Below are 27,316 nucleotides of genomic sequence, written 5' to 3'. Positions count from 1 at the left end.
GATCAGAAGGTAGCAGATAGGTAGGATGTTATTTTTTGCTTTTTAGTTAAAGTTATTTTTTGAGTTGGAAGTCGGTTGAATTTTTTTTATTAAATTTTTACTTAATATTTTTTCATTAGACTTGTAATACCCTATGCTTGAAGAAGCACTAAAACAGAATCAGGGCTCAAATTCCCCTCTTTACAGCATTTGGGTTATTTAAAAAAGGTTCCATTTTCATAGCATAATAATTTATTTAAAAAAAAACTTAATATGTAAACAATAGACCAAAATAACTATTTTTAAACTCAGAACATATCATCATGTCCTAGATCTGCTAATAAATTGAGACCTCTATCTTTAAGAGCCTTCGAGAGCAACTTCTGCTGTTCTATTTTAGCGTCTTGTTCTCTTCTTTGAGCATCTAAAATATCATCTACTGATACTTCAGTTAATGGCAGATTTTCTTCTTTCTCCTTATCCTAAAATGCACACAAAATAAGAATTAGTAAATATAAAGGTGTCATCTACACCTATCATCTACATAACAGTTAATCTAGACCAGAGTTTCCCAAACTTTTTGTGTCGTAGACCCCTTGCCATGTTTTTCCGTTGCATTGTCATAGACCCCTAGGGATCGATATAGACCACTTTGGGAATCACTGATCTAGACTATTATTATAAAGAGGAATTTTTGATTGATTGTTTGCATTGAATGGGCTCTGAAACTACTTGAATATTTCACTTTTGGCAAGCTACACTATCTCCGAGTGCTATAGGCTGTATTTCATCCCCTTATTTGTACGGGAATGGGAACACATAGGTGAAACCTCACGGTGTCTGCTAGTGATTGTATATTTGTACAGGGATGATATTAAAGTTAGAAATAGATTATATTAGAAATGTTTACAATAAGTTAAGAACAATATAATTCAAATGCTAAATGTTGGTGTATAGTATAAAACTTGCTTTGCTTAATTAAATGTGGTAAAATTAAATGTAAAACATTTAATTTTACTACATTTAAAACATTTGACATTGTTATATCATACTTTAGTTTTGTTCTATAAATAGTAATTTATAATATGAATGTGATAAGATGAATGCTATATTCATCATTAATAACCCATATTTGGCTTACTGTTGAGCACAAGTTTCCTCTCAGGAGAGATGTTTAGCCTTATTCTCAGGTATGCAGTATGCATGCATGCTTCACAGTTTGAGATAAATTACTTGTTTGATTACATGAGTTTTAGTTAAACTCATGAACAACCACTATCTGATGTTCATGACTGGGACTGACAGCTTAACATGTTCTCGAAAGCACAAGCAGCACACAACACACACACACACACCACCAACTTCCACTACCAACTTCCTAACTCCAGGCTGAGAATTGCAAGTGAAAATTTCTTAGAAAAAAGAAGTCAGATACAATTTAAGTATTTTATTACATTAAAGAGAAGTGAAGAGCTGTGATAGCCCAGTGGATATGAATTATGATCTCTGCCTCTGATGCCACAGGGTGTGGGTTTGAATCTGGTTCAGGGCATGGACCTACAACTTTTCAGTTGTGTGCATTTTAAGAAATTAAATATCATGTGTGAAGTCTACCAATCACATTGGGTCAGTGTGGTGGACTAAGGCCGAACCCCTCTCATTCTGAGAAGAGACTCGAGATCAGCAATGCAAATGATTAAATACATACATTTTCTCCTGAAAAAGCTGACACATGCTTTGAGGGTTTAAAGTTACACTTACAATTTCTCCTAAAAGCACTACATTCTCGCCTCTAACTATGAAAATTCCTCGTGGTATATCACCATACTCCCGTCCAACGTGAATCCTTTCTATAGTTCTGTGTAGTACTAGGTTGGCGAACTGGTCCACACAACGTAGGTAACCGATCAACGTTCTTCCATCTCGGAGCAACACCATAAGTTTCTCTTGAAACAAGCAGTTGATGAAATATATATATTGAAAACAATAATAAAGTTTTATAGGAGTTCAACGTACTGTCCAATTCGTCCAGTAAATGTGCAGTTCCTGCAAGTGGGTTTACATTATTTGACATTTCGTGATTATAGGTTGATGATTGAGTATAAATAATTAATGCCGACGATATCGATTCAATTTTTGATACAATTTCAAGTGTATGTACAATTTATCAACGTTTACCAGTATAAGTGTAATATCTATGTCAACGTTGCAAAAATAAAAACAACTTTACTTTTTTAATTTACCACCACAGACTAATAGGAATTAGGAGCCACGGCATACACCACAGATGATAAATGAAGGTATAGACTAACACAGATTGCAGTTTCTGCCCATGCCCAAAGAAAAATACTTTATTTACCATAAAAATTACCACAGCGTTGGTAAACTTAAAATCCTCGAAGGAATAAAAAGTCCAATAAAACCTATATTCATGGCACAAAGATTTAATTATTACGTTTGTGTTTGTGGGTCATGTATCTAATCTGTGATTATATTTTATTTATTTTAACATCTGTGAGCTCCCGAGTGTTCCTTGTCTGTGGTGTCAGGTGTAAATATTTCTGTCATCTGTGGTCATTCTGTTTGTGTGTGTGACATGTTGTGGTGGGTGATGAAATATTTCAAAATTCAAAAGTTGTGGCTGTAGAAATAGAAAAGAAATATAAGCATTACCTTTAATCTAAGCGTAATACGTTATTATACAAAACAGACGTCGTAATAGAAGTACAAAAATGTCTTGTAAAACATTAATAGATTTCGTGGTTAAATACCACAAACCGCGACTGCTAAACAATGTTGTGTGCTTTCCGAGTAATGGGAACTCTTTTTTCGGAAGGCGATTTTTAACACCCGTAAATGCAGTGTCGTGTTCTACTCCCAAGATCCAGTCTCCAAGATACATCAGCACAACCCTATCGAATTTTAACGGTGCACAACTAACGACCGAGCCGCAAAAATGTGAAGGAAAGTTTCAGCTTATGTTTACATGCAAAAAATGTAACACTCGGAATTCAAAATTCATCACAAAACTGGCGTATTACAAGGGTGTAGTTATTGTTATATGTGACGGCTGCCAAAACAAACACTTGATAGCTGACAATCTTAATTGGTTCTCAGATATGAATGGTAAAAAGAACATTGAAGATATTATGGCAGAGAAGGGCGAGACTGTACAGAAAATCATGTCCAACGACTTAGAGTTTATTGCTCAAGAAATTGTAAATAATGTTGACAAAAAGGTGTTAGATGGGTAGCTTATTAATAGGTCACAGTAAAGTACTTGCTAGACCCGCTACAATGCTCCTAAACAGATGGATGGTTGGTTAGAGTGGGATGACAATGTAACAGATTACTCATGATACAGATGGAGCATATGGAACACAATGGTGTCGTACCCGTCACAAATACAAAATTAAACTGTTCTCAAAAACTAACGAAATAAGATGGAGTATTTTTTATTTGTTATTATTGATTATATTAATATATTAATTTACCTAATTGTTGTTAGTGTTAATTTATAAATACAAATTATGAAAAAAAATTGTATACTTGACATCCATGTATACAATTTTTTTTGATGCATGACTTTTGTTTTTTTTTTTGCTTTAGCACGCATCTTGTAAAGACTCACTCTGGTTACTCTGTGTTTATTTATAACACTAATTCCAGTTTTTACCACAATTTTCACTGATTATTATCTGCTCCTATTGGGCCCAAGCCTATTCTATTGCTTCCTCAATAAATCATTCTTCAATTTGAACTCAATTCACAAGAATTGCATGTTTAACCAAATAAACCCTTTAGATATCTAATATCTTTAAAGTACAAAAACTAAAAACTGTCTACCGTAGTATCACACTGTTTTAAATTACTAAAAGTTGTAAATAAAACATCAACCAAAGATTACATGGCTTTTATTTATTTTAATATATGGCTCCTCTACAAAATAAAACAAAAATATGAGCACAAAGTACTTACATAGAGTATGAGAGTACATATTATTTATTGAATACAATAAAAAAGGCACAACGTAGTGCTGTATAAATAATTAATAATTATTTATTGTATTATAATAATTGTACTTAAGTTGGCACCATATGGTAAACATTCATAGAATAAGTAACTAAATTAATACAAAAGAAACTCTTAACATATATATAAGAAGGTATGTAATTTAATTTTACCTTGAAACTTCAACACATGAACTGCTTGAAGTTTATAGGTGCTGATAGACTCGAGCATCACTTGTAATGAGCATTCTTGTGAATGTTAAATCACATAAATAAGGAAACATATTAGCATTCTGGCAATCTTTTTAGCGAGCAGATCTACAGCACATGTAACCATCAAGTCTGACATCTTCATGAAGAATATCTTTTGACGAGCATTGAATAGAGCATTCTCTAGAATTTTCATGATGTTCTTAGCAATATTTGGCGCTACACTTGGCTCAGCTCATTGTTCAGTACAACTAATTTAAAAACAATGAATGCTTGATGTTCTGTTGTGTTTAGTTCAGACTACTTTAGTAATTTAGTCGAGTAAGAACAATTTTTGGATTTATTTATTTTATTTTGAATAATAGATGTGAAAAATGTGACATTTGGTAACTGATAACTTGTGTTCAATGTTTATTCATAAACACAAAAGTATAACATTTGTATGTATTGAGATGCCAGGTAATATAGAATATGTATAGTTTCAAAATTATTAACTGTTATTAGGAATATCTGGAAGTTCAATTCATTATGACTATAGCTCCTAAACATCATAGTAGTTCCAAATAAGAAATACCCTTCACCTATCTGTTTGTTTTAAATTGAATTTTGTAGGTATGGTATAACAAACACCAACTTTACCTAAAACTCAACGAATTTTTCAAATTTTGTAGGTATGGTATAACAAACACCAACTTTACCTAAAAATCAACGAATTTTTCAAATTGGACCAGTTATAGTTCCTGAGATTAGCGCGTTCAAGCAAGCAAACAAACAAACTCTTCAGCTTTATAATATTAGTATAGACTGTTAATAATACTGTGGCCAGGAATTTTTCAACCTGTTCTCAATACAATTTATTAAACAGATAGGCGAAAGTCCTTTCTAATTCTGATCTTACGACTCATTAAAATACAGTGACACTAGTAAATATAAGGCACAGTACAATCACATGTAAATTAGATATCAATGAAATTAATAATCTCTATAATATATAAACTGTATAAAATACATTTTAATACTACTTATATCACACAGATCTCAAACATATACAAATTTAATAATATCAAAATGGGAATGCTAAGACAGTCTCATATTTAAGATTTCATTAATACTTTAGTTCTAAATTTTTTTAACAATTATATAAAAATAGTATCAGCACAATAAAATTATATAAAAATAGTACTTTACACATAATAATATATTGAGATTTAGATGCAATACTGAGATATGGAATGTATCTGAGATTGCTGCAACTCATTTTATAATATAAAATATTAGTCATTTCAAGACCAAATAAAATTGGTATCTAAACTAAGCAGCAATTATATGTAAATTTTGCTAAATTTTTGCAGAATGAATTTTTTTTCACATTTTGGAAGGTATTTATTTTTGTGCGTTTATTAAATCTTATTTCGAGTTATCATAACCTATTTTGTGCTTTAAAAATTAGAATATAGAAATCATCCTTAAATAATTCTGTTAAAAAAAATATTTTTTCCATTTATGACGAAAAGATCAAAAACATTTATTTGTGAATGACATAATTGATGAGGTTTTAACAAAAATTGTAAGTTTTATTAAAGGTGAATTTGTTGGCAGTTTTAGAAAATCATTCAGTCTTTGAAAATCTAATCTCATGAAGAAATTTTTTTTATAAAATTATATTAGACTCTTTTTGGACGGCTCACAATTGCATAATCTGTACCATTACAAGTGTTATGGGTAACATCGTCTAAACTAACTTGGTTTTGAAGTGCCTGAGCTTGAGCAGCGGTGGGCACCTGTGGACCAGGTGTGTTGGGCTTCCTTATCATGCCGTAACCTAAATGAGAGTCATCCGCCAACCTTGCAGTTTGCATAACATTCTCAACTTCATCATAATCGTTCCATGTGTCTTTATTTTTAGGTTCCCCCAGAGCTAATGTGTTTGGACGAGCTTCAACTTTCTTATACTTTGAGGATTTATTTAATTTGCTGGTAGAGCCAAAATATTGCAGCCTGTCATAGTTCTCATCCTCTGGATCAACTACAGGACTAGGTAAAAGGATGATTCTTGAACCTTCGGGTCCTGTTATGTTTAAATTGTCTTGTGACCTTGATATTAGTTTCATACAGTTAGGGTTGTCACTTAAATTGGGAGTGTACTCAATGTGGTCAGGATCATCAATACCCAACGTCTTCCAAGCTTCACTCCTCACTTCAACTTTGTCATATGGCACTGAAGGGGGACTGTGGTCTCGTTTGATTTGCTCGATTGGTTCATAGTTGTCAAGCTTTTTGTATCTGCCAAATTCAACACTTTCATCTGTTGAGCTAGGAAGATCTTTGACTATAGGTTTGTGAAGGTTAATGATTTTGCGAGGAGGCTTCTGTGGTTTGGGCTTCAGTGCAGGCTTAGGCATTAGGAGTGGTACATTGTCCCTCTCTGTACTTGTGGTCTGATGGCTCGACACTGAAGCAGTTTTGAAGGACAGTGAGCTTAAGTTCAAATCATCGGGCTTAGTTGCTACCAGTGGACTCCTGGATCCAGGAAACAAGTTAGTATTAGGATGTATATTAAACTCAGCATGTTCTGGACTGTTCAGATTATCATTTCCAATCATTTGTTTCATTGTTTTCATTTTTAATGACAAACATTTAAATATTTCAGACTGGTTTGGATGCTCAAGGTGGAAGATTCCCTCACCTGTATCACACTTTCTGCCAGCCTCAAAAGTAAACTTACCCTGTCTGTAACCATAACGTCTTATGTATCTGTATGGCCAGGTAGCATATAATTTGTTGTCATTGACATCTCTCAGTTCAATGGCTGTGGCAGTTAACAGTAAGAGGTATCTTATGGGCTCAAACCCACATCTGTTTGACGCATCGGATGGGCACATTTTCACAGAGAAAACACCTTCTCCAGATGAACAGTATAGATCATTGTCCTCATCACAACTTATGGGACTAGAGTCTCTTGCTCTGAATGCTACAGATTGCAGAGCTGTCACCCATTCCAAAGTTTCAGCCTCTGACTGAGCGCTTATTTGTTGAGTGTGTGACTTAGCCAGAATAGTAATCATGTTGGGACTAGAATGTGTAATTTTTATACAATTTTCGAGTGTTATAACCTTTGGGATAGCCCCAGAAGTAACATCATCTTTGTTATCATATATCTCAAGTCTTTCAATACCTTGTATACTAGCATTAAAGAGTATACAGTATTTTTGCTGCCAATTTTTCTGTAAATAAATAGAGAATATAGTTAATACATTTCTAAAATGTAAAATATACACTGTTGGCTGTTGTTTTTTTATATCTTAAGCTAGCAGACACAGTTTTACCTACATAGTTTCTATTCCCAAGGGAATATGGGGATAGAATAGTATAGAATGTAGCCTAATATATTACTCATTAAATGTCTTGATTTAATTTTGCATAGAAAATCAAAAAAAAAAAAAATGAACTTTCTAATAATCATACATGTATTGGATTTTCATTTAAAAGTTAAAATTAAAGTTTATTGTATTGACAATAATTCATCATGAGAATTAATCAATCATGAGAATTAAATGCCAGTGCTTTACAACCAGTATAGTTACAGTAAAGTAAAGGAATAATGATTTAAAAAAAACGCTTATTATCAGTATAAAATTATCATGACATAATGTAGAGTTGTATTTTATTTATTCTAATTTTAATAATTAGCACAAATATAAATTATCTATAAGCACAGTGTATAGATAGCTCTATGGTTAATGCCACACTTAAAGCTGAGTGATCCAAGGTTTGAATCCTGCTTTCTGACTATTGTCACTCATAACCACTTCTAGCAGAAACTTTGTATAGATAAGGTATTTTTCAGATAGCATGGGTATGGGTACAGTTGCCCCAATACATTCATAATACATACTATTATGGTAAATACCATACTATACCCATGCTATCTAAAAACACTTTAAGAGGTGAAAGGGAAAATTAGCTTTATTTGAAATTATTAAAAAAAAGATAATATAAAAATCCATGTAGCTATAAAACCAGATTTTAGTTTCGCAAATCAACATAATAAATAGAAGATTAGCAGCATTTATCATTAGTTACATTGCTAACTATTGCAGAGGTAATGTTTATTCATAATAAAAACTCATAAAACCAGTAAAAACATAATAAATTTTTCCATTTGTTATACAAACTTTTTAGAATAGTAATCGACACGCAAAATGCAAATTGTTAATCGGCACTTCGTAACTATTCATGTAATATACATCGATAGCGATATATTCAACATTCCCTGACTCATTTTCTAGTAAAGTTGTAAGTTAGAATACCATGCGGATAAAATATGCAGCGTGTTATCTATAAATATATGATACAAATGCTGAATAAAGAGTAAAAAATTACCTTTTTAGGAAATTTGCTGAACATGTTACCTCCGGCTGGTGGAAATAATAAACAACCAGATTTTATTTCATCGTCTTGGTCCATCGTGAGATTTTCTAAGTTGCTTTATTCAAACTATTTATGAAGAGTGTAAAAGCATATCACTGCACTTGCGTGGTGTGCAATTGTGGAATGTTATAAATGAAGAATATTTTGAGGCATTTCACAGTTTATTGATGTATTAGTTCACGGAAGAGAATTTGCGAATAAAAAATATCTTGGCGTTCGACAATTTCTTTTTTTTTTTTTTTTAATTTATTTTACGGCCTTGGATACAAGTCCTTATAGGCCCTGCTTAAAATATTACAATTTTTCTTAAAAATAATACAAAGCACTTAAAATTATCGTCGTCGTCGTCTAAATATAAATTTACTACTGTATTTTACAATTTTTCTATTGTGTTACTAATGAAATCTAAAACAGGCTTATAAAATAAATGGTTCCTCAACAATTCCTTAATGTGGCGGGGATCACACTTAATTTCGTTTTCTTCCTTTACTAACTCTATCGAACTTGCTAATATTATTCTTTGTATACCAAAAGCTGAACACTTGAAAATTATGTGATTGATATCTGCGTCATCTTTTTTACAGTACATGCATTTGTTATCTTTATAAATTTTTAATTTGAATAAATGGCTTGGCACTAAACAGTGACCAAACCTTAGTCGGTTTATTATTGATATGAATTTTCTTGAATCCCAACTCATTTTGTTATACCATGGCTGCACCGGTATTTCATTTTGTATGTCTGCGTACCAACATCCTTTACTTTTACTAGTTTCCTTCCAAAGTTCATGCCAAAGCAACTTCTGTCTCTTCTTCACTTCATGATAAAAGTCTGTAAATGGAGTTTTGATATTGTCTGAACAATCTTCATTAAACAATCCTTGTCTTGCTACAGAATCAACCAGTTCATTGCCCGCTATACCTCTGTGGGAGGGTACCCAGACAAATTCTACGTTCATTCCAGTTTTTCTTATGTCTAGTAATACATTTTTAATTTGAAAAATAATGTATGAAGACTTATAACTAAAATTGAAATTGTTAATAGCTAAAAGAACACTTTTGGAATCTGTTACTATAATACAATTATTTACACTATGTAAAATTTTCTCTTTTATATAAGAAATTGCTTTTAAAATTGCAAAAGATTCCGCAGTAAAAATACTACATCGAGAATTTAACTTAAACGCTTTACTAAATTTGTTTTGTGGATCATAGAAAGCAGCACTTACAAAGTGCTGATTTTTAGATCCATCTGTATATAACTTATAATAATATTTACAATTTTTATCAATAAACATCCGGAAGTCTATGTTTGACGTAATATTCAACAAATGAATTTTATTTTTCATAATCAAGCTCTCAAAGGAGCAAGAGTACATGGGCCAGGCGTTACTAACATTTATGTTAGTGGCAATATTATGCATATATGTCATAATAATAGATATGGTAGGTTGTTTACCTGCCAAAAGTGAATTTGCAGTCGCTTGTAAAGATTCAGTTGTAGATTTAGTTACAGTTAGTAAACTATTTGGAAGCAAAAGTTTGTTCACTATTGAGGAGCTCGACGATAGAGCTTTCAAACAAAATCTTTCAGCTAAATATATGCGTCTTACAATTAAAGGAGAAATACAAGTCTCTACTTCCATTGAATTAACAGGTGTAGAGCGCATAGCCCCACTTATTATGCGCAAGCCAATGTTTTGAATAACATCAAGTTTTTTTAATAATGTGGAATTGGCTTGCATATATGCAAGGAAACTATAATCAAAGTGACTTCTGACCATGCTTTTATATAATAGAGATAGGACTTTAGGATCAGAGCCCCAAAACGTTCCAGTCAAACATCTCAATAAATTAATGCCTTTTAACGCATTTTTGCTAATATAATTAATATGTCTGTCAAATTTTAATTTATTATCGATAATTACACCCAAAAATTTCTTTTGATTTACAAATGGAATATCTGTACCATTATATTTGATGTTATTCCCCACTGGGCTGCCAAAAATCATGCATGAACTTTTGGAAGTATTGATATTTAATTTTAACAAATTTTTATAATAAGACTGCAACTGGAACAGTGCAGAATTAATAGTATTTTTAGCTATTTCTATATTTCTATTTACACTATACATTAACAAGTCATCCGCAAATTGTAAAATTTTAACATCTCCTAATAAAAAATTTTCAATTTGTGAGGTGTATAAATTATACAAAATTGGTGACAATGCTGAACCTTGCATAAGACCTTTACTAGTTTGGTTTATCCCATGGAGTATATTATTGTACTTAACATAAAAGTGTCTATTATTAAAAAAATTTGAAAGCCATTTTAACATTTTTCCAGGGATACCGATTTCATGAAGACAATTGATGAGCTGGTTTAAGTCCACATTATCATAAGCCCCCTCTATATCCAAAAATATACATACTGCTGTGGATTTAGACAATTGACAATTCTTCATATCATATATAAATGAAGTTATACTCTCTGATGCGCTTTTACCTCTACGGAAACCATATTGAAAACCTGGTAATAAATTATTAGTTTCTACAAAGTAGTCCAATCTTAGTTTAAGCATTACTTCAAACAATTTTCCTATGCAAGAAGTCAGCGATATAGGTCTGTAAGAATTGCAATCGTCTTCAGGTTTATCTTGTTTCAAAATTGGTATTATACATTGAATCTTCCAACTCTCTGGAATACATTGAGAAAGCCATAACTTGTTAAAAATATTAAGTAAAGCTATTTGACCTGATTTATGTAACTTTTTAAACATTATATAAGGAATGTCATCTAATCCTGGTGCAGATTCCTTTCTTGATTGAAGTGCTATATTGAATTCTGCATAGGTGAATGGATTTAGTAGCCACATGGAATTCTCATTGTCATTGTTGTATTCAAAAACAGAGTTGATTAAGTTTGTGTTATTATTATTCTGTTTAAGTTTTGAGATGAAATTTGGAATCCATACATCATTTTTAAGTTTCGGTTGGTTATTTATTCGTTTAAATCTTTTCATATAATTCCATATATAAGTTATAGGAGTGTATCTATTAAATGATGAACAAAGTTTATTCCAACTATCTTTCTTTGCTTTTTTAATGATTATTTTTTTAAGTGCATCTATTTTTTTATAATTTATATAATTTACCATTAACCCTACTCGCCTATATAATTGTAAAGCCTCTTTGGAATTTTTAACTGCTACAGCACAATTTTCATCCCACCAAGGAGCGGGAGCTTTAATAGTTCTTGGACCCTCAAATTTAACAAGCGGAATACATTCTTTTTTTAAAATGTTCAAAATTTCACAAAATTTGTTATATGACTGTAAAGGATCTAGTTCATTAAATGTCATATACTCAAAATACTCCTTGGATTTCTTAAAATATTTATCCCAATCTGCTTTATTATATAAAAATTTCTCTACTTTATCATTGACAGAATATTTAGATGGAATTAAGTTAATTTTTGTGAATGTGGGATAGTGGTAACTACCCAAAGTGTCTACACCTACTGTCCATTCACATAACGGAGCGAGCACTGGGCTCACTCCAGTTATGTCAATAGCAGAACTATTTGCATATGGTCTCTGAAGTGTAGTAGACCTACCAGAATTTAATATGCACAGATCCTGTTCATCAAAAATATCAAATAGGCTTCTACCCCTTGAATTTGTACTATGGCAACCAAAAGAAATATGATGTGCATTAAAGTCTCCTGCTACTAAACAGGGCTTTGGCATATCACTGATGATACTTTTAAGTCTATTGATTTTACATTTATTTTTATTTTTAGGTGGACAATAAACACAAAGTATTGACAAGTCACCAACATTGGTTCCTAAAGAAATTGCTATGGATTGAACATCTTCATAAAATTTTGTTTTCAAAAGTTTATATTTAAATGTATTTCTTAATAAAATACCTACACCACCATGTTCATTCTTTGCATTTTTTCCAACAAAGTTATAGCCTGGGATTTTTACAAGATTACTAGAGTTTTTAAGCCAAGTTTCATTTAATAATAAAATATCAATATTTTCCTGAGTTAAAAATGTTTTTACTAAGGGTTTTTTATTATTAATACTCTGAATGTTATGTTGAGCAATAATGAGCTTTGAAGCCATTAAACTTTATTCAAATGTTTCAAAAATGCTTCTTTAATTTTACTTGTGCTTTTTATGTCATTTGAGTTTCCTATAGTAACTAATGTATTAATTATTGCCGATAATATTTTTTTATTATTAATGATATCTGAATAAGAAATATCTAAATTTTCTTGTGTGTCTAGTTTAGATTGGTGGAATTTTTGCTGTATTTGTTGAGGCTTCGGGAGAGTAGGAAAATTAACACTATTAATTTCAATTACCTTAGCATAAGATTGTTTATTTTTTTCTAATCTCGCTGCCTTTATCGGGCAAGTTTTGGATATGGCTAAGTGAGCTCCACCACAATTACTGCACTTCAGTGTATCAGCCGTGCATGCTTTGTAGTGGTGTTCACCAGCACAGCGTGAACAGACCTGTATATTTTTGCATATTTTCCCATAGTGATTAAATCTCATACATTTAAAACATTGCATTAGTGGAGGAATATATGTATAGACCTTATAACGCCAATTGTCTAAATATATATATTGTGGTAAAGTTGTTCCTGCAAAAATTACACTAATAGTTGACAAAGGAACAACATCGTCTACAACCTTTTTCATGAATCGTCTTACACCAATAATCTCACACTCTGAAGAAAGTTTATTAAATAGTTCATGGTTACTGGACTCTTTAGGTATAAACCTGACAACCCCCACCCTCTCCACAGAAGATGCCGGGATGAAGGCACGAAGATTGTAAACCGTTAGGCATTCATGTTTGAGAAAATCATTGGCTGCTGTTGCTTGTTTGAATACTAACATTATTTTGTTAGCATTAATGCGCCTGCTCTCATAGATACCTTTTACTTGTTTAAAGTATTTGGACACAACTAATGGGTTTTTGTTCCCCAATTTAATTTCCGCCTCACTGCTTTCCACAAACACTGGGAATTCCGCGTTAGTGCTATTATCCGTGTAGGCTCTGCTATAACCTGCCTTTATATAGGGTTTATATTTTAAACTCTCGTCCTCACCAGACTTATGCACTTTACGTTTTTTTCTGTCTAGCCTTTCGTGGGCATCACCATCACTGTCTGACGGCATTTTGCCTGATTGACTTTACATTTGTACACTTTATTTCACACGTATATTACTGAAAAAATTTTTAAATTAAAATTTTCAATTTTAAAAGCGCGCTTCTCGATTCCCGCCAAAAATCGAATCGCAATTCTTCGACAATTTCTTTGATTGATGGTCACAGACAAGATTTGATTTATACAGAGACCACAGACTCGACACGATGGCGTCCATAAACACCAGTGACTCAGACCGACTACCTTAGGACATGCCTCGCTAATAGTCGTTACCCCCCTTGTCAAAAGTATATGATCACGATCTTTTACGCGACGAAAATTATTACAATAGTGAAACTGTGAAACATCGACTCTATGGAAACAGTTTTTATAAAAGCTCCCTAATAATGACAGTTTATGTAGTTGCATAGCATAAAAATCGGCAATAACTTCTAGCTTACTAGAAGATCGATCTAGTATTCGAATTATCTGTGTATTTAGTATTCTGTGCATAGTCTAAGCGATGTGTTTGTTAGCCTGTGTGAAAATTTATATTTATGTGTGGTGTACTATAAGGACACAGAATATATTCATTGATCATAAATATTTTCGACTGACACTCATCGCTTACACTCCTTACACAGAATATTCGATTACTTGATCGATGTTTTACTGTTCCGTCAGAAATTAAATATTGTTTATATCACAAATTTGATAAAATTAAGTTAGAAATACTTACAAATTAAACATAACTTTATATTTTAGTGAACTACAAGTTGGTGACCGTTTTTAATGCCATTCGACTACACAAACCGAATTTTTTAGGGAGCTTTACACGACGAAAACGATTACAAAATAAAACATTGATTCTACAGAAACGGTTTTTTACGCGTTAGATCATTGATTTTTGATCTTTGCCAAAGGGCATCATCTAGGCTATGAATAATATGAATATTAATCAAAGGACTCGATTCATGTCCTTTTGTAATTAGTCTGATAAATAGTTGCTCTATGATCAATCATACTACCTAATCTGTGCCTAATACTGTGTGACAGTGACAGCTAACAACTTTTTACAAAAAAAGAAAGTTTTTTAACCTCAAAATTTTCATTTTCAGAGAGTTCTTTTTGGATTTTTTTGGAAAATAAAATTTTCAAACATTATTTTGAACAAATTCAATTGATACGGTAATGTGGTCTCAGTAGGAATATCTAAATATATTACTAAAAAATAAATAATAATAATGGAACCAATCTGGTTTAAGCCCGATTTAGCTGAGCAAATAATAAAAACAGATGATTTGTTTGATCAAACACAAAGTATCGTGACGGGTAAGTCCAACATAATATAATATGTCTTTATAAACTAGGAACGAACGAAATAGGCAATGTATTGTTTTGTAATAGTAAATTGCTTGTATTATCAAGTTTCATTGCTGTATTACTCAAGCAATCTGAATGTGGTATTGCAAGTACCTATCTGGAGAAATTAAAACTAATCAGTATTCAGTATGTCTGTAATTTGACTGACATCCAAAAGATTTAGGTAGAAACAGGTTGCTTTTTAGGAGAAATGTAGCATAATAGGACACACCTGTATGAGGACTATTAAAAAGCTATTTTATTCAAAGACAAGTTAGTCCTTGCCTGAGATCTCCCCTTATGTTATGTATAAGTAGTGATTAATACCCTAATTTTTTTTAATAGGACAAAAATTAAACACGTTTCACTATCTAGCCCCAGAGTAAGCATACAGTGTAGCTTGTGTTATGGGTGCTAAGATAGTTTAAATTTATATACTATACTAATGCCATACTCGAGGAATATTGTTTACCAACAGACAAATTAAAAATGAGGGTATAAATCGCTAGTCATTTCACACCTAATAATAATTATAATTAACTTGTTCTTAAATTAATGAAAATAAATTTGATTAAAAAGCTTAAAACAATTAGATATAGTTAATATATTTTGAATAATATTTTATAAAAAAACAATACATAATTTTAAATTAAAAAGTTATGAAATGACATCAGTTTTCTACCCTCATTTCTAATTTGTTTGTTAGTAAACAGTACTCCTCGAGTATGGCTTTATTATACATATAAATACTTATATAATGTATAAATATACCCAGACACTGGAAAACACTCATGCTCAGCATACAAATATTTTCCAGTTGTGGGAATCAAACCCACAGCCGTGGATGCAGAAAGTAGGGTCACTACCCACTGTGTCACTCATCCATCATTACTGTTAGCTGTTCTTTCTTAGTAAACAGTGCACATTGAATATGGCTTAAGTATAGGCAGGACCATATGAAAGCTAAATTGGCAGTATGCCTTTGCTGTTTGAAATTAATAGTTTACCATTCTTTGGATTTACTGTCTGGGTGCTGGGTCCAATGTGTGCAAGAGAAAAAAATGTTAATAGAACCATAGAGTTGTGGTTGATGAGTGTAGGGTTAAGGACATCCTTGACAGTTAACTAACTCTCCTTCTGATGACTTCTGACCTGAGCAAATTCATAAAGTTTAAAATCCTGAATTATTCTAAACTATCAATGTTTGTTAAGCCTCATTTGCCTGTAATTTTAGTAGCAACTATACAATTTTGAACCAAACTGGCTATAAAAACATACAGATTAAGTATAATACACACTACACAATAATTTTTTTTTTTAATTCTTTACAAGTTAGCCCTTGACTACAATCTCACCTGATGGTAAGTGATGATGCAGTCTAAGATGGAAGCGGGCTAACTTGTTAGGAGGAGGATGAAAATCCACACCCCTTTCGGTTTCTACACGACATTGTACCGGAACGCTAAATCGCTTGGCGGTACGTCTTTGTCGGTAGGGTGGTAACTAGCCACGGCCGAAGCCTCCCACCAGCCAGACCTGGACCAATTAAGAAAATCTCAATCGGCCCAGCCGGGGATCGAACCCAGGACCTCCGTTTTGTAAATCCACCGCGCATACCACTGCGCTACGGAGGCCGTCAATTAGGATTAGTATCAATTATCTATAATGTGTTTCTTAATTCTCTGTGTGTGTGATACTGCCAATCCTCATTATGCAAGTGTGGTCTCATTCTGAGAGGAGATGCAAGCTCAGCAGTGAGCCGAATATGGGTTCTCACAACGTAGCCAAACAAAAAATACTCAAAACCATGTAAAAACAATAAAAACCTGTAATATCACTATTTAATTTACATTCTTTACAGATATTGTTTCAGGCAGACTTGATTTAACATGTTTGACAGAAAACATGGCTGGCACATTAACTAACAAAGACGCTGAGTGTAGAGAGCGAGGAATGAAATTCTTTACCAAAATTCTTAAAGAAATCCCCAAGGACTATTTGTCGGAGATGCAAATAAAATTCATATCAAAGTTTTACGTCGATAGATTGAAAGATAATCATAGAGTGATTCCTTCAGTGCTTGAAGGTTATCTGGCAATTGTAGATATGAGGAACTATAATGTGCAGTACAGTGGGGAGTACTTCACCATATTGTTCAGGGAGGTGGCGTGTCAATCGCAAGTACGTCAGGATAGATATAATATTTATTTGACCATACAAAAAATATTGGATATGGATGTACAATGTTAGTAATTTTGTTTTTTAATTTCCTTGCATTGTCACTTTTTTATTAATTTCTTCATCTTTTTGTACTTTACCGACAAACTGAAATCCTTATCAAGAATTTTTTTTTTCGAATTACGTAAATTAATATAATAATCAATAATTACCAATTAAAAATACTCCATCTTATTTCTTTAGTTATTGTGAACAGTTTTTCAAATATTTAAAAAAATAAGACAACATTTTTCTTGATTAATATTAAAAAGTACTGGTGGGACGGTTTGTGTCGTACTGACTCAAGAATGTATTCGTTTTATAATTTTGTATTTGGAGCGGCTCCGACACCAACTGTACCATTCCGTATGTACACCATCTGTATATTATTGAATAATCAGTCGATATATCTTCTTCTATCTTGGTCAGTGTCACAGAAACAGTTTGTATTAAAAAGTTACATATTTAAACATAATAATATACAAAAAATCATTTAAAACACAAAAAAAAAATTGAAGCACTAAAAAATTACCTACACAAATTTTACAAAAAATATTTTATTATACATACATTTTAATTAAATCTGCAGGGCCCAGCTTGTCCTATAATATTATGCTTGTGAATAAAGTTATCAAGATTCATAATATACAATAGTAGCACAGTCAAAAAAGAATATGCATAGTACTATTCAAACTAACATCTTTTTTTGTATTTTAGATACACAGTCACTTGGTCCAGATTTTGTATATGGGTTTATATCATCAATGGACGGCGAAAGAGATCCTCGGAATTTGTTATACCTCTTTAACTTCCTGCCCAAGTTTCTAAACAAGGTTCCTTTGGGGCATTTAGTTGAGGAAATGTTTGAAGTAATCTCGTGTTATTATCCCATCGACTTCCATCCTTCACCGAATGACCCTGCTGCAGTGTCTCGGAATGAGTTGGCTGCAGCTCTATGCCCTTGTCTATGTGCTGTACCGGAGTTTGCAGAGCATTGCCTGTTATTGTTGATAGAGAAGCTGGATTCTAGTCTTCGAGTGGCTAAAATAGACTCTTTGATGTTATTGGTATGTATTTTTGTTACAATTTTTTCGTATTCTGGTTACCTAGTGAGAAAACACAATGGTAAATTTGTTAAATCATAATAAAGTAGCTTATTAGTGTGTTTATTTTTAAACGGAGTTAAGAAGAATACCTAGAACTTTTCAATTTTGACACCTTGAAGTTTTTATCTCTACTGGATGTGGGTACTAAATAGAAGGCATAGGCAATAAAATTAGCTACTTCTAAATGTAGGTCGGTGTTACAATAGTATCTATTAAGAACGTCATAAGACAACTGTCACTGTACCCATGCTATCTGAAAAACGATAGCTTATTGTGGGAAGGTATAAGCTTATTTTATAAAATATATGTTACTACCTGATAATGTAGCTTTCTCTTGAAGAAAGAATTTTTCAAATTAGTCCAGTTATATGATGTTATGTACAAAAATACAAATCTTTCCTTTTTATTTAGATGTATTATATAATAATTGTATTGTGTTATGATAAAGTGTGTTTACTTTGATATTAAATACTTTAGTCACTACTAAAAATTCAAGGTTTCCTTATCTGAAATACCAAAGCTTGTGAGTTCTGGTATCACTTTGAGTATTGAATACCAAAGTCAATGATAATTTCGTAGCATGAACGCCTACTAAAATCTAGTTTCTTGTGTTCATTATGTAACTCATTTTTGTTAATAATATGCAATGTCAGTCAGTTTATCTTATAATATACTTAATAAAATTGTGAAACACGTTTTTCAGGCTGAAAGCTGTAAAACGTTCAAGCCACAGAGCTACGGTCCTTTCCTGAAGGCGTTATGGTCGTCCATACAAAGGGAGATATCGCACAAAACCGACGAGGAAATAAAACTAGCGGCTCACGAGGCTTTATCGGCGCTCGTCGCGAAACTATCGACTGCGGCCGACACCGACCAATCGTTCGAAAATTTAATCAAAGGAATTCTCATTTCTATGCAAACTGCTGTTGCCGAAGCGTCAACGGTAGTCCAATTCGTTCAAGTAACAAAGACTTTGTTGACAGCAGCTAACGCTTCCAAACAATCGTGTGAAATAATAACCAAATCTATGATCCCCGCTGTCATAGCGTATTATGAATTCAAAACATCCCCTAAACTGCAGATAGCCAGTTTGGACTTTTTAGGAGATTTGTACGATATGGCAGATCATTGGGCTGTAGTGGAACTAATAGAGAAGCAAGTGGACGAAATCCCCCAACTGTGCCTCAACGCTGTCAGCGTACCTTCCAAAGAATACCAGCTCGCTGGATTCAAAACTCTTATAAGAGTAATGCGTGCTTTAAAAACTGATCTCGTACTACCATTTGTGGAAATTTTGATGTACAACGTCCAACATTCCCTAGACGATGAATTACTTGGCGTTAGCGTACAAACAATTCACGCGATTTCTAGGAAATATCCTGAATTGATGATGAGTTTAGTCGTTCAAGGGAAGTGTGATATAAATAACTTGACGGCTGACAAAACGGCTCTACAGAAACGCCTAAATTTGCTATCGAACCTCGCGAGCATAGACGATTTTACCAAAATTATTATTGAAGAGATGCTTAAAGCTATCACTACGAACGACGAGGATGCTTCCAAGGTCGTCCAAGCATTGAACACTTCAATATCAAACACAAGTCTTTATTCAGAGGATAAAGTAGCACAAATAGAAAGTGACCACGGCCTAATAGAATCAATCCTAGCTTGGTTGTTAAAAGAAATCAAAACATCTACGCAAGATTCTTTAGACAACGGATGCACTTTGATCTCTAATACTATTTCTAGTTTGCCTGTAGAAAAACAGCTAAAAGTTCTATCTAGGCACACAAATGAAATTTTGGGACAGTGGAAAATTGATGATACCTATTTCCAAGTTTTAGAATGCCTTTATAGATCTGTAAACCAGGGTGTATATAATGCCCATTTTGAAGAATTATTGAGTTTAGCTTTAAATCTGTCTCTCAATAGCGAATCAGCAGTTGTCAGACTAAAAGCTTGTTATATGGTAGCACATTTTCTGAATAAGGTGGACAGTGGACAGAAATTTGAATTATTGTATGAAATTTTGAAGAATTACCTCAGCAGCTGTGGCAGAGAGGATGAGGACTTTTGTCCAAGGCTGATAAACTTGTATGGCTGGATCACTAAAGCGTTAGTATTACGAGGAAGTGATCTCTTCCAGTTTTGGCTTAACAAGGTAATTTTGAAGATTTTTTTTTTATAAAAATTTAGGTGACGGGTTAGGACCTGATATAGTATTATAATAGAGCATCATTCAGTATTACAGGTGAATAGTGTATTATCATGAATTTTTTATAGAGTAATGAGATATTGGGTTTCGTACTTAAATTCTCGGGATTCTCAAATCCAATTTAGCAGTGTTACATCCAAGTTAAAAAAAAAAATATCTTAATATTCCCATTACTTCCTACAATAAAAACTATCTATATAAAATTATATAATACACTTTTCAACAAAAAACAGTCCACCTTAACAGTACATGCGGACGGTTTCAACTTTTTTGATGAGAAGTATACAGATAAAAAAATACTTCGGCTCCTATATGTGGAGTTGTCAACACCTTGAAGTTATGAAAAATACTCCCGAGCACCCTGTATAATAGTGTGAATTTATTTTCCAGATCGTAATAGCTATATCAAATCCAGAATGCAGTAAGGCAGCCTCTGAATCCATCCGTACAATAATGACTGACACGTCGAACTGTTTGAGCTCTAGACAGCACTGTCGGTCCAGTTTACTGTACAAGCAGAGAATGTTCCAAGCATTCACCAATATGTCGGAGAAAATTGGTCCTCCGGGACCAGATAAAGAGGCATATTATCTAAGTTGGGCATATGTTTTAGAGAAAACCCCAAAGACTGTACTTAATAATGAAATTAGTAAGGTAAGTTGTTTTACTTCAAGCATTTGCCTGTGATCTCATTTGATAGTAAGTGTATTACTAATTGAAAATTAACTTTGTGCAGTATAGTTACTCAGTTGATACAATGGCCGATTCACTATTTTAGTAATTACTATCAACCTATTTAAATAAAACATAAAATCAATTGACATAATGTCATCTGCCTACTGTATGTTATTCACCAGTAAGCACCGGATTATATTTGTTACATTGAATCTCAATTTCGTATATTATATCGTTCGTCAAAAGTAGTGAATTACTGAGGTTTTCTTTCTTGTAAGTTTTGACGAAGGTCCTGGGTTCGATCCCCGGCTGGGCTAATTGAGATTTCTTATTTTTTTATTTATTACAAGCTAGCCCTTGACTACAATCTTACCTATGGTACGTACGGTATCGTATCGGAACGCTAAATCGCTTGGCCGTACGGCTTTGTCTGTAGGGTGGTAACTAGCCACGGCCGAAACCAGCAAAAATCTATACTAATATTATAAAGCTGAAGTGTTTTTTTATTCGTTTGCTTGAACGCACTAATCTCAGGATTTACTGGTCCGATTTGAAAAATTCTTTCAGTGTTAGATAGCCCATTTATCGAGGAAGGCTATAGGCTATATATTATCCCCGTATTCATATGGGGTGTTTAATAACGCTGTGAAGGGGTTTTAAGAGTTCAATTCTTTAGGTATTTCCATATATTTCAGATCGTGCCTTTAGCTATAGACGCCTTGGAATACGACAACAAAGATCTGCTTACTGTGATGATAGATCTTCTTATACACTTCGTGCAAGGGAAAAACGCCATTGTGACCGACAGCTTACAGACTATATTGCCACGGATGATCAATTTGACCACATACACTAAATCTATGGTACGTATGCAGTTGATATTATAGACTACTATACTGTTCTTATGTTTTGACGTGACAACGTCTTATAAATTGGTTTGCCGGGTGACACTTCAAGAAACTGCGTTACGCTCCGCTCACGTTATGCGCTCACAATGAGAGCGAGTGAATAAAATTTTGTTAATATGAAATTCAGTGCGAGATTCTTTGCATAAATTAATGTTTTAAATATAATTCTTTGTATAAATAAATGTTTTAAATTGTTACTATTATTTCATCCTTCTTCCTACTATACGAATGAATATTCACATTAAAATTATTTTACCACTCAAAGTCGTTGTCACGTAAAACTTTTGCCCGTATACCGACTTTACAGGCAACCAATTTTTTATGTACAGTTCATTATGGCAGAGACTCTGGATGACCTTAGTACCATGCTCAATGACCTCAGCAGAGTTTCTCAACATGTGGGCTTTGACCTCTTATATTTTAAGGATGCAGAATTATGTAGAAAATTTCACTTAAAACCTGGCCAATTTTACTTTGACAGTTTTAGGTTTATTGGTAAAGAAAATTATACATAAAGCCCTTTAAATATAATCCAATCTATACTTATAATAAATCTGTAGAGAGGTCAATTCTGTACATGAAATGTATTTCCAAAATAACTATCAGAGGGTGATTAGTGATAGATACTGATGACAAAAATGCAATCAGTAAAATTTTTGTCTGTCTGTCTGTCTGTATGTTCGTTATAGTAACAAAAACTACTCAACGGATTTTAACGAAACTTGGTATAATTATTCTACATACTCCTGGGCAGGTTATAGTATACTTTTCATTACGCTACGATCAATAGGAGCAGAGCAGTAAAGGAAAATGTTGGGAAAACGGGAGAAGTTACTCCATTTTTTAGCTTTCGTCGCGTGTGCAGCCTTAATGGGTAGGGTAGGGGTAGGGTAGGGTAGGGTAGGGTAGGGTAGGGTAGGGTAGGGGTAGTTGAAAGTTTACATCGACTTTCCCGCGGACGAAGTGTAAAATATTTTTTTAACTAGATGGCGCTTCACATTACTCAACCGCGCTATCGTTTGTCGTTATACAAATCATAAGACGAAACCCAACTCTTATCAACCAAATCCGTTCAGTAGTTTTGAAGTATTTTTGAAAACTGTTTCAGCGTGAAAACGCATGGAAACAGTTCATAGATGACACTGATTAATGATTAGAATTTAGAGTATTTATTTATTATTAGCTGACACCTCGCGGTTTCACCCGCGTGGTTCCCGTTCCCGTGGGAATACGAGGATAATTTATAACCTATAGCCTTCCTCGATAAATGGGCTATCTAACACTGAAAGATTTTTTAAATCGGACCAGTAGTTCCTGAGATTAGCGCGTTCAATCAAACAAACAAACTCTTCAGCTTTATAATATTAGTATAGATTAGAGTAGATTACGCCTCTTTGCTTGAAGTTTTCGTAGCGTGTGCAGCCTTAATGGTTAAAGCTACAAAGAAATCATGTATGACGGAAATGTTTTCCTTAAAATTATATAAAAAAACACAACAGCTTATATACTGGGAATACGAGGATAATTTATAACCTATAGCCTTCCTTGATAAATGGGCTATCTAACACTGAAAGAATTTATCAAATTGGACCAGTAGTTCCTGAGATTAGCGCGTTCAATCAAACAAATAAATTCTTCTAAAAAATTATATAAAAAAACATAACAGCATATATATGTCTATCTTTCATGGTTGACTCACAATAACTATAACTCTTAGCAGTTCGAAGTTTTCTGATTATATTTGTCTACTCTTACGTTTATAACACTCATCACTCATCCATAATTAAAGAGTTAATATTATTACCTATTCAATAAAAAAAGAATCATATTGATCGGTAAAGAAACACCAAAGTTATACATGAAATACGCTAAGCCATCGCGCGTGAATACTGAATCATGCTATACGGATTATTTTTGTGTAACGGTCGCCGCGCTCGACGCGACTCGGGGGGATAAAAAGGCGGGTAAATAGAGGTGCAGCCTTAATGGGGTAGGGTAGGGTAGGAGTAGGGTAGGGGTAGGATAGGGGTTGTTGAAAGTTTACATCGACTTTCACGCGGACGAAGTTGCGGGCGTCCGCTAGTATTGAGGTAGGGTTCATAACTTTACTTATATTAAAAAGCTGAAGAGTTTGATTTGGAAAACTACTGGTTCGATTTGAAAAATTCTCATTATATTATTCCCATATTCCTACGGGAACGGGAACCACGCGGACCGCGCTGCGTCTGCTAGTAGTTTATGCAATAAAACTCTAAAATGCAGCAAATCAATGAAAATAAAACGAGTGCTGGATGTGATTCCTACGATTTTCCCGTCAAGCTCATCAATGTGGAAGCTTTAGGAGGGTGAAAATCCACACACCTTTCGGTTTCTACACGGCATCGTACCGGAACGCTAAATTGCTTGGCGGTACATCTTTGCCGGTAGGGTGGTAACTAGCTACGGCGGAAGACTCCCACCAGCCAGACATGTACCAATTAAGAAAACCTCAATCGATCCAGCCGGGGATCGAACCCAGGACCTCCGTCTTGTAAATCCACCGCGCATACCACTGCGTCACGGAGGCCGTCAATATTAGAAGTTATAATTTATCTTACAGGATGTCCGAATAAAGAGTCTGCAGTGCATCTACGAGTTGGCCAACGGTTGTCCAACGCGCGCGCTGCTGCCGCACAAGCAGTGCACGCTGCTGGCGCTGGCGCCGGCGTTGGACGACCGCAAGCGGCTGGCGCGCCACGCCGCCGTGCGCGCGCGCACGCGTTGGTTCCTCGTGGGCGCGCCGGGGGAGGACAAACAGGATTGATTGGCTGCGATGGATTCTAAATTAAATCAATTATCGAATAAATTACTACATTTAAGACAAGGTTTATTAACAAAACAAGGTTTTAAGCGAAAAATAACATCGTACCTTCTGGTCACTTTGACAGCGGTGCCAAGCCATTGTATCAATTTCTGGAACCAATCTGGATAAAAAAAAATAATTTTCAAAATTGGTTAAGGAATGACGAAATGATGAGGTAAACATAAAAAAAAACGAAAAAAAAAATTAGTATGCTCGCAATAAATGGATTTAGCTAGATTTTATTTTTATAAAGCGTACTCCTAACAAGTTAGCCCGTTTCCATCTTAGATTGCATCATCACTTACCATCAGGTGAGTAGTCAAGGGCTGACTTGTAGAGAATAAAAAAAACTTACCATAAAGAAAAATTAAGAGTGTGCAGACCACACAACTGAAGTAAAACATGTTTAAAAAAAATCGCCATTATGAGCCTCAGGCATCCAGCGGCTCCCTGCAAACCGTTTGATGTCTTCGGTGATGGCGACCTTGCACCATCGATGGTGCTAGGTCGACGGTCGCCATTACAGTTCTTGGGACCCTAACGCGTATCGTATCTTCGAGCTATATGTACTGCCCATTGCCACTTCAGCTTCTTAAGTTATTGACTGATTCTTCCGTTATTCTTTACATTTCTGATTTGATCACGGAGATATACTCCAACCATAGCTCGATCCATTTGCCGCAGTGCGTTTAAGAGTTGACCAACGACTGTCCAACGACTGTCCAACGGCTGTCCAACGGTTGTCCAACGGCTGTCCAACAGATGATTATTATAGGCCAGCTTTTCGGCGCACCGGGGAGGACAAATTAAATCAATCATCAAATAATTGATAGTTATAAGTTAGCCAACGGTTGTGCCAGATTGCGCTGCTAATACCAACATAATAAATAGAATCATAGACGTAATAAATAGTTCAGACACCGTCTCGTGAATTGAAAAGTGAAGCACCCCAATTCTGCTAGATCGCATATACGTACCTACACGCTGACATGCACACAGATGCACATATGAAGACAGATCGACCGATATTAATTTCCTATATTTGGCAATACACTTCACACACATATAAATAATTGGCACAATTAAAGTGCTTCAGTTGTTATCGTCTGCCTTTTTTACAAGTCTATGTTATATATTATATTAGTTTTTGTAGTCCGTTAAAATACTTGTTTTATTTAGGTATGAAATACTTATTAATAATAAATATTGTTAATACAAAAATATTGTTTTTTTTTAAACTGTTTCCTAAAGTAGTTCATTTTGACGGCCTCTGTGGCGCAGTGGTATGCGCGGTGGTTTTACAAAACGGAAGTCCTGGGTTCGATACCCGGCTGGGGAGATTAAGATTTTCTTAATCGGTCCAGGTCTGGTTGGTGGGAGGTTTCGGCCGTGGCTAGTTACCACCCTACCGACAAAGACGTACCGCTAAGCGATTTAGCGTTCCGGTACGATGTCGTGTAGAAACCGAAAGGGGTGTGGATTTTCATCCTCCTCCTAACATGTTAGCCCGCTTCCATCTTAGACTGCATCATCACTTACCATCAGGAGAGATTGTAGTCAAGGGCTAACTTGTAAAGAATAATAAAAAAAAAAAACAGAACAAGAACAAAATTAACGCAGTTCTGTAATTAAGTATAGTTTATTATCGCTTTTAACAATTAAAAAACACCTCTAACTCCTTAACCCTACATCCTGTAGTCACAAGTTCAGGACTCTGCTCGGAGTTTTTATCTCTACCACGCGATGGACCGGTACCTGAACAGTAAATCCATGGAATGCTAAGATATTCGTCTGTAAAACTTTTTGCTAAGGTATAAAAAGTACCGTTTTAGATAAAGGTTTTATATTACATTACAGCACATGTGATATTTTACTTTACATTACGGCACATGCGCGTAATGAGATACATTACGATATTAAAATTGGAGAAATAAGCGATACATTACGAGCAAATGTGTTATAAAATTGATTAGACATAAAACAATTCAAAAGAAAATTGTTCTTTTCTTACTTCAGCTGTCATAAATCTAATGTATCAGTTTTAGAGATTGGCGATGAAAATGATGATGGTGAAAGATGGTGAGTCGTTGAAATTGTGGTTTTTTATATTTAAGTGCCCCTCAAGGCTTTAAATATTGTAGGTATACCTTACGAAAAAGGTTAGGCTGTAAACAAATAAGGGCCCGTACATAA

General features: G+C 33.9%; 4 protein-coding genes across 4 annotated transcripts; 2 read left to right on the top strand and 2 right to left on the bottom strand.

Annotated features, from left to right (window-relative positions):
* Positions 1-213: 213 nt before the first annotated feature.
* On the bottom strand, positions 214-2,280 carry LOC112058116 (U6 snRNA-associated Sm-like protein LSm1). The gene is made up of 4 exons (XM_024098806.2): positions 2,188-2,280; positions 1,996-2,154; positions 1,741-1,925; positions 214-461 (listed from the first exon to the last, which is right to left on the bottom strand). The coding sequence occupies exons 2-4, from the start codon at positions 2,051-2,053 to the stop codon at positions 288-290; spliced, it is 417 nt and encodes a 138-aa protein (XP_023954574.1). The 5' UTR covers positions 2,054-2,154; positions 2,188-2,280; the 3' UTR covers positions 214-287.
* Positions 2,281-2,549: 269 nt separating this feature from the next.
* LOC128198627 (DNL-type zinc finger protein-like) lies at positions 2,550-3,882 on the top strand. Its single transcript, XM_052884922.1, has one exon. The coding sequence runs from the start codon at positions 2,712-2,714 to the stop codon at positions 3,231-3,233; it is 522 nt and encodes a 173-aa protein (XP_052740882.1). The 5' UTR covers positions 2,550-2,711; the 3' UTR covers positions 3,234-3,882.
* LOC112058080 (docking protein 3) lies at positions 3,877-8,854 on the bottom strand. The gene is made up of 2 exons (XM_024098757.2): positions 8,583-8,854; positions 3,877-7,423 (listed from the first exon to the last, which is right to left on the bottom strand). Exons 1-2 carry the CDS (start codon positions 8,664-8,666, stop codon positions 5,864-5,866), a joined length of 1,644 nt encoding a protein of 547 aa, XP_023954525.2. The 5' UTR covers positions 8,667-8,854; the 3' UTR covers positions 3,877-5,863.
* A 5,984-nt stretch (positions 8,855-14,838) lies between these two features.
* On the top strand, positions 14,839-26,344 carry LOC112058079 (MMS19 nucleotide excision repair protein homolog). The gene is made up of 7 exons (XM_024098756.2): positions 14,839-15,130; positions 17,022-17,405; positions 18,095-18,444; positions 19,187-20,644; positions 21,089-21,352; positions 22,069-22,236; positions 24,881-26,344. Exons 1-7 carry the CDS (start codon positions 15,043-15,045, stop codon positions 25,082-25,084), a joined length of 2,916 nt encoding a protein of 971 aa, XP_023954524.2. The 5' UTR covers positions 14,839-15,042; the 3' UTR covers positions 25,085-26,344.
* Positions 26,345-27,316: the final 972 nt, after the last annotated feature.

This window comes from Bicyclus anynana, chromosome 13 (genome assembly GCF_947172395.1).
Source record: "Bicyclus anynana chromosome 13, ilBicAnyn1.1, whole genome shotgun sequence".
Classification (NCBI taxonomy): domain Eukaryota; kingdom Metazoa; phylum Arthropoda; class Insecta; order Lepidoptera; family Nymphalidae; genus Bicyclus; species Bicyclus anynana.
Note: the sequence above shows the minus strand (reverse complement) of the source record. Positions and strands in the feature narration are given on the sequence as shown.

Coding starts and splice junctions, on each gene's coding strand:
- LOC112058116 (XM_024098806.2), bottom strand. CDS start 2,053: ATGTCAAATAATGTAAACCCACTTGCAGGAACTGCACATTTACTGGAC. Junction 1,926..1,995: donor TTTACTGGACGAATTGGACA/GTACGTTGAACT, acceptor GCTTGTTTCAAG/AGAAACTTATGGTGTTGCTC. Junction 462..1,740: donor TAGTGCTTTTAGGAGAAATT/GTAAGTGTAACT, acceptor TGTGCATTTTAG/GATAAGGAGAAAGAAGAAAA.
- LOC128198627 (XM_052884922.1), top strand. CDS start 2,712: ATGTCTTGTAAAACATTAATAGATTTCGTGGTTAAATACCACAAACCG.
- LOC112058080 (XM_024098757.2), bottom strand. CDS start 8,666: ATGGACCAAGACGATGAAATAAAATCTGGTTGTTTATTATTTCCACCA. Junction 7,424..8,582: donor TCAGCAAATTTCCTAAAAAG/GTAATTTTTTAC, acceptor ATTTATTTACAG/AAAAATTGGCAGCAAAAATA.
- LOC112058079 (XM_024098756.2), top strand. CDS start 15,043: ATGGAACCAATCTGGTTTAAGCCCGATTTAGCTGAGCAAATAATAAAA. Junction 15,131..17,021: donor AACACAAAGTATCGTGACGG/GTAAGTCCAACA, acceptor CATTCTTTACAG/ATATTGTTTCAGGCAGACTT. Junction 17,406..18,094: donor ATTGGATATGGATGTACAAT/GTTAGTAATTTT, acceptor TTTGTATTTTAG/ATACACAGTCACTTGGTCCA.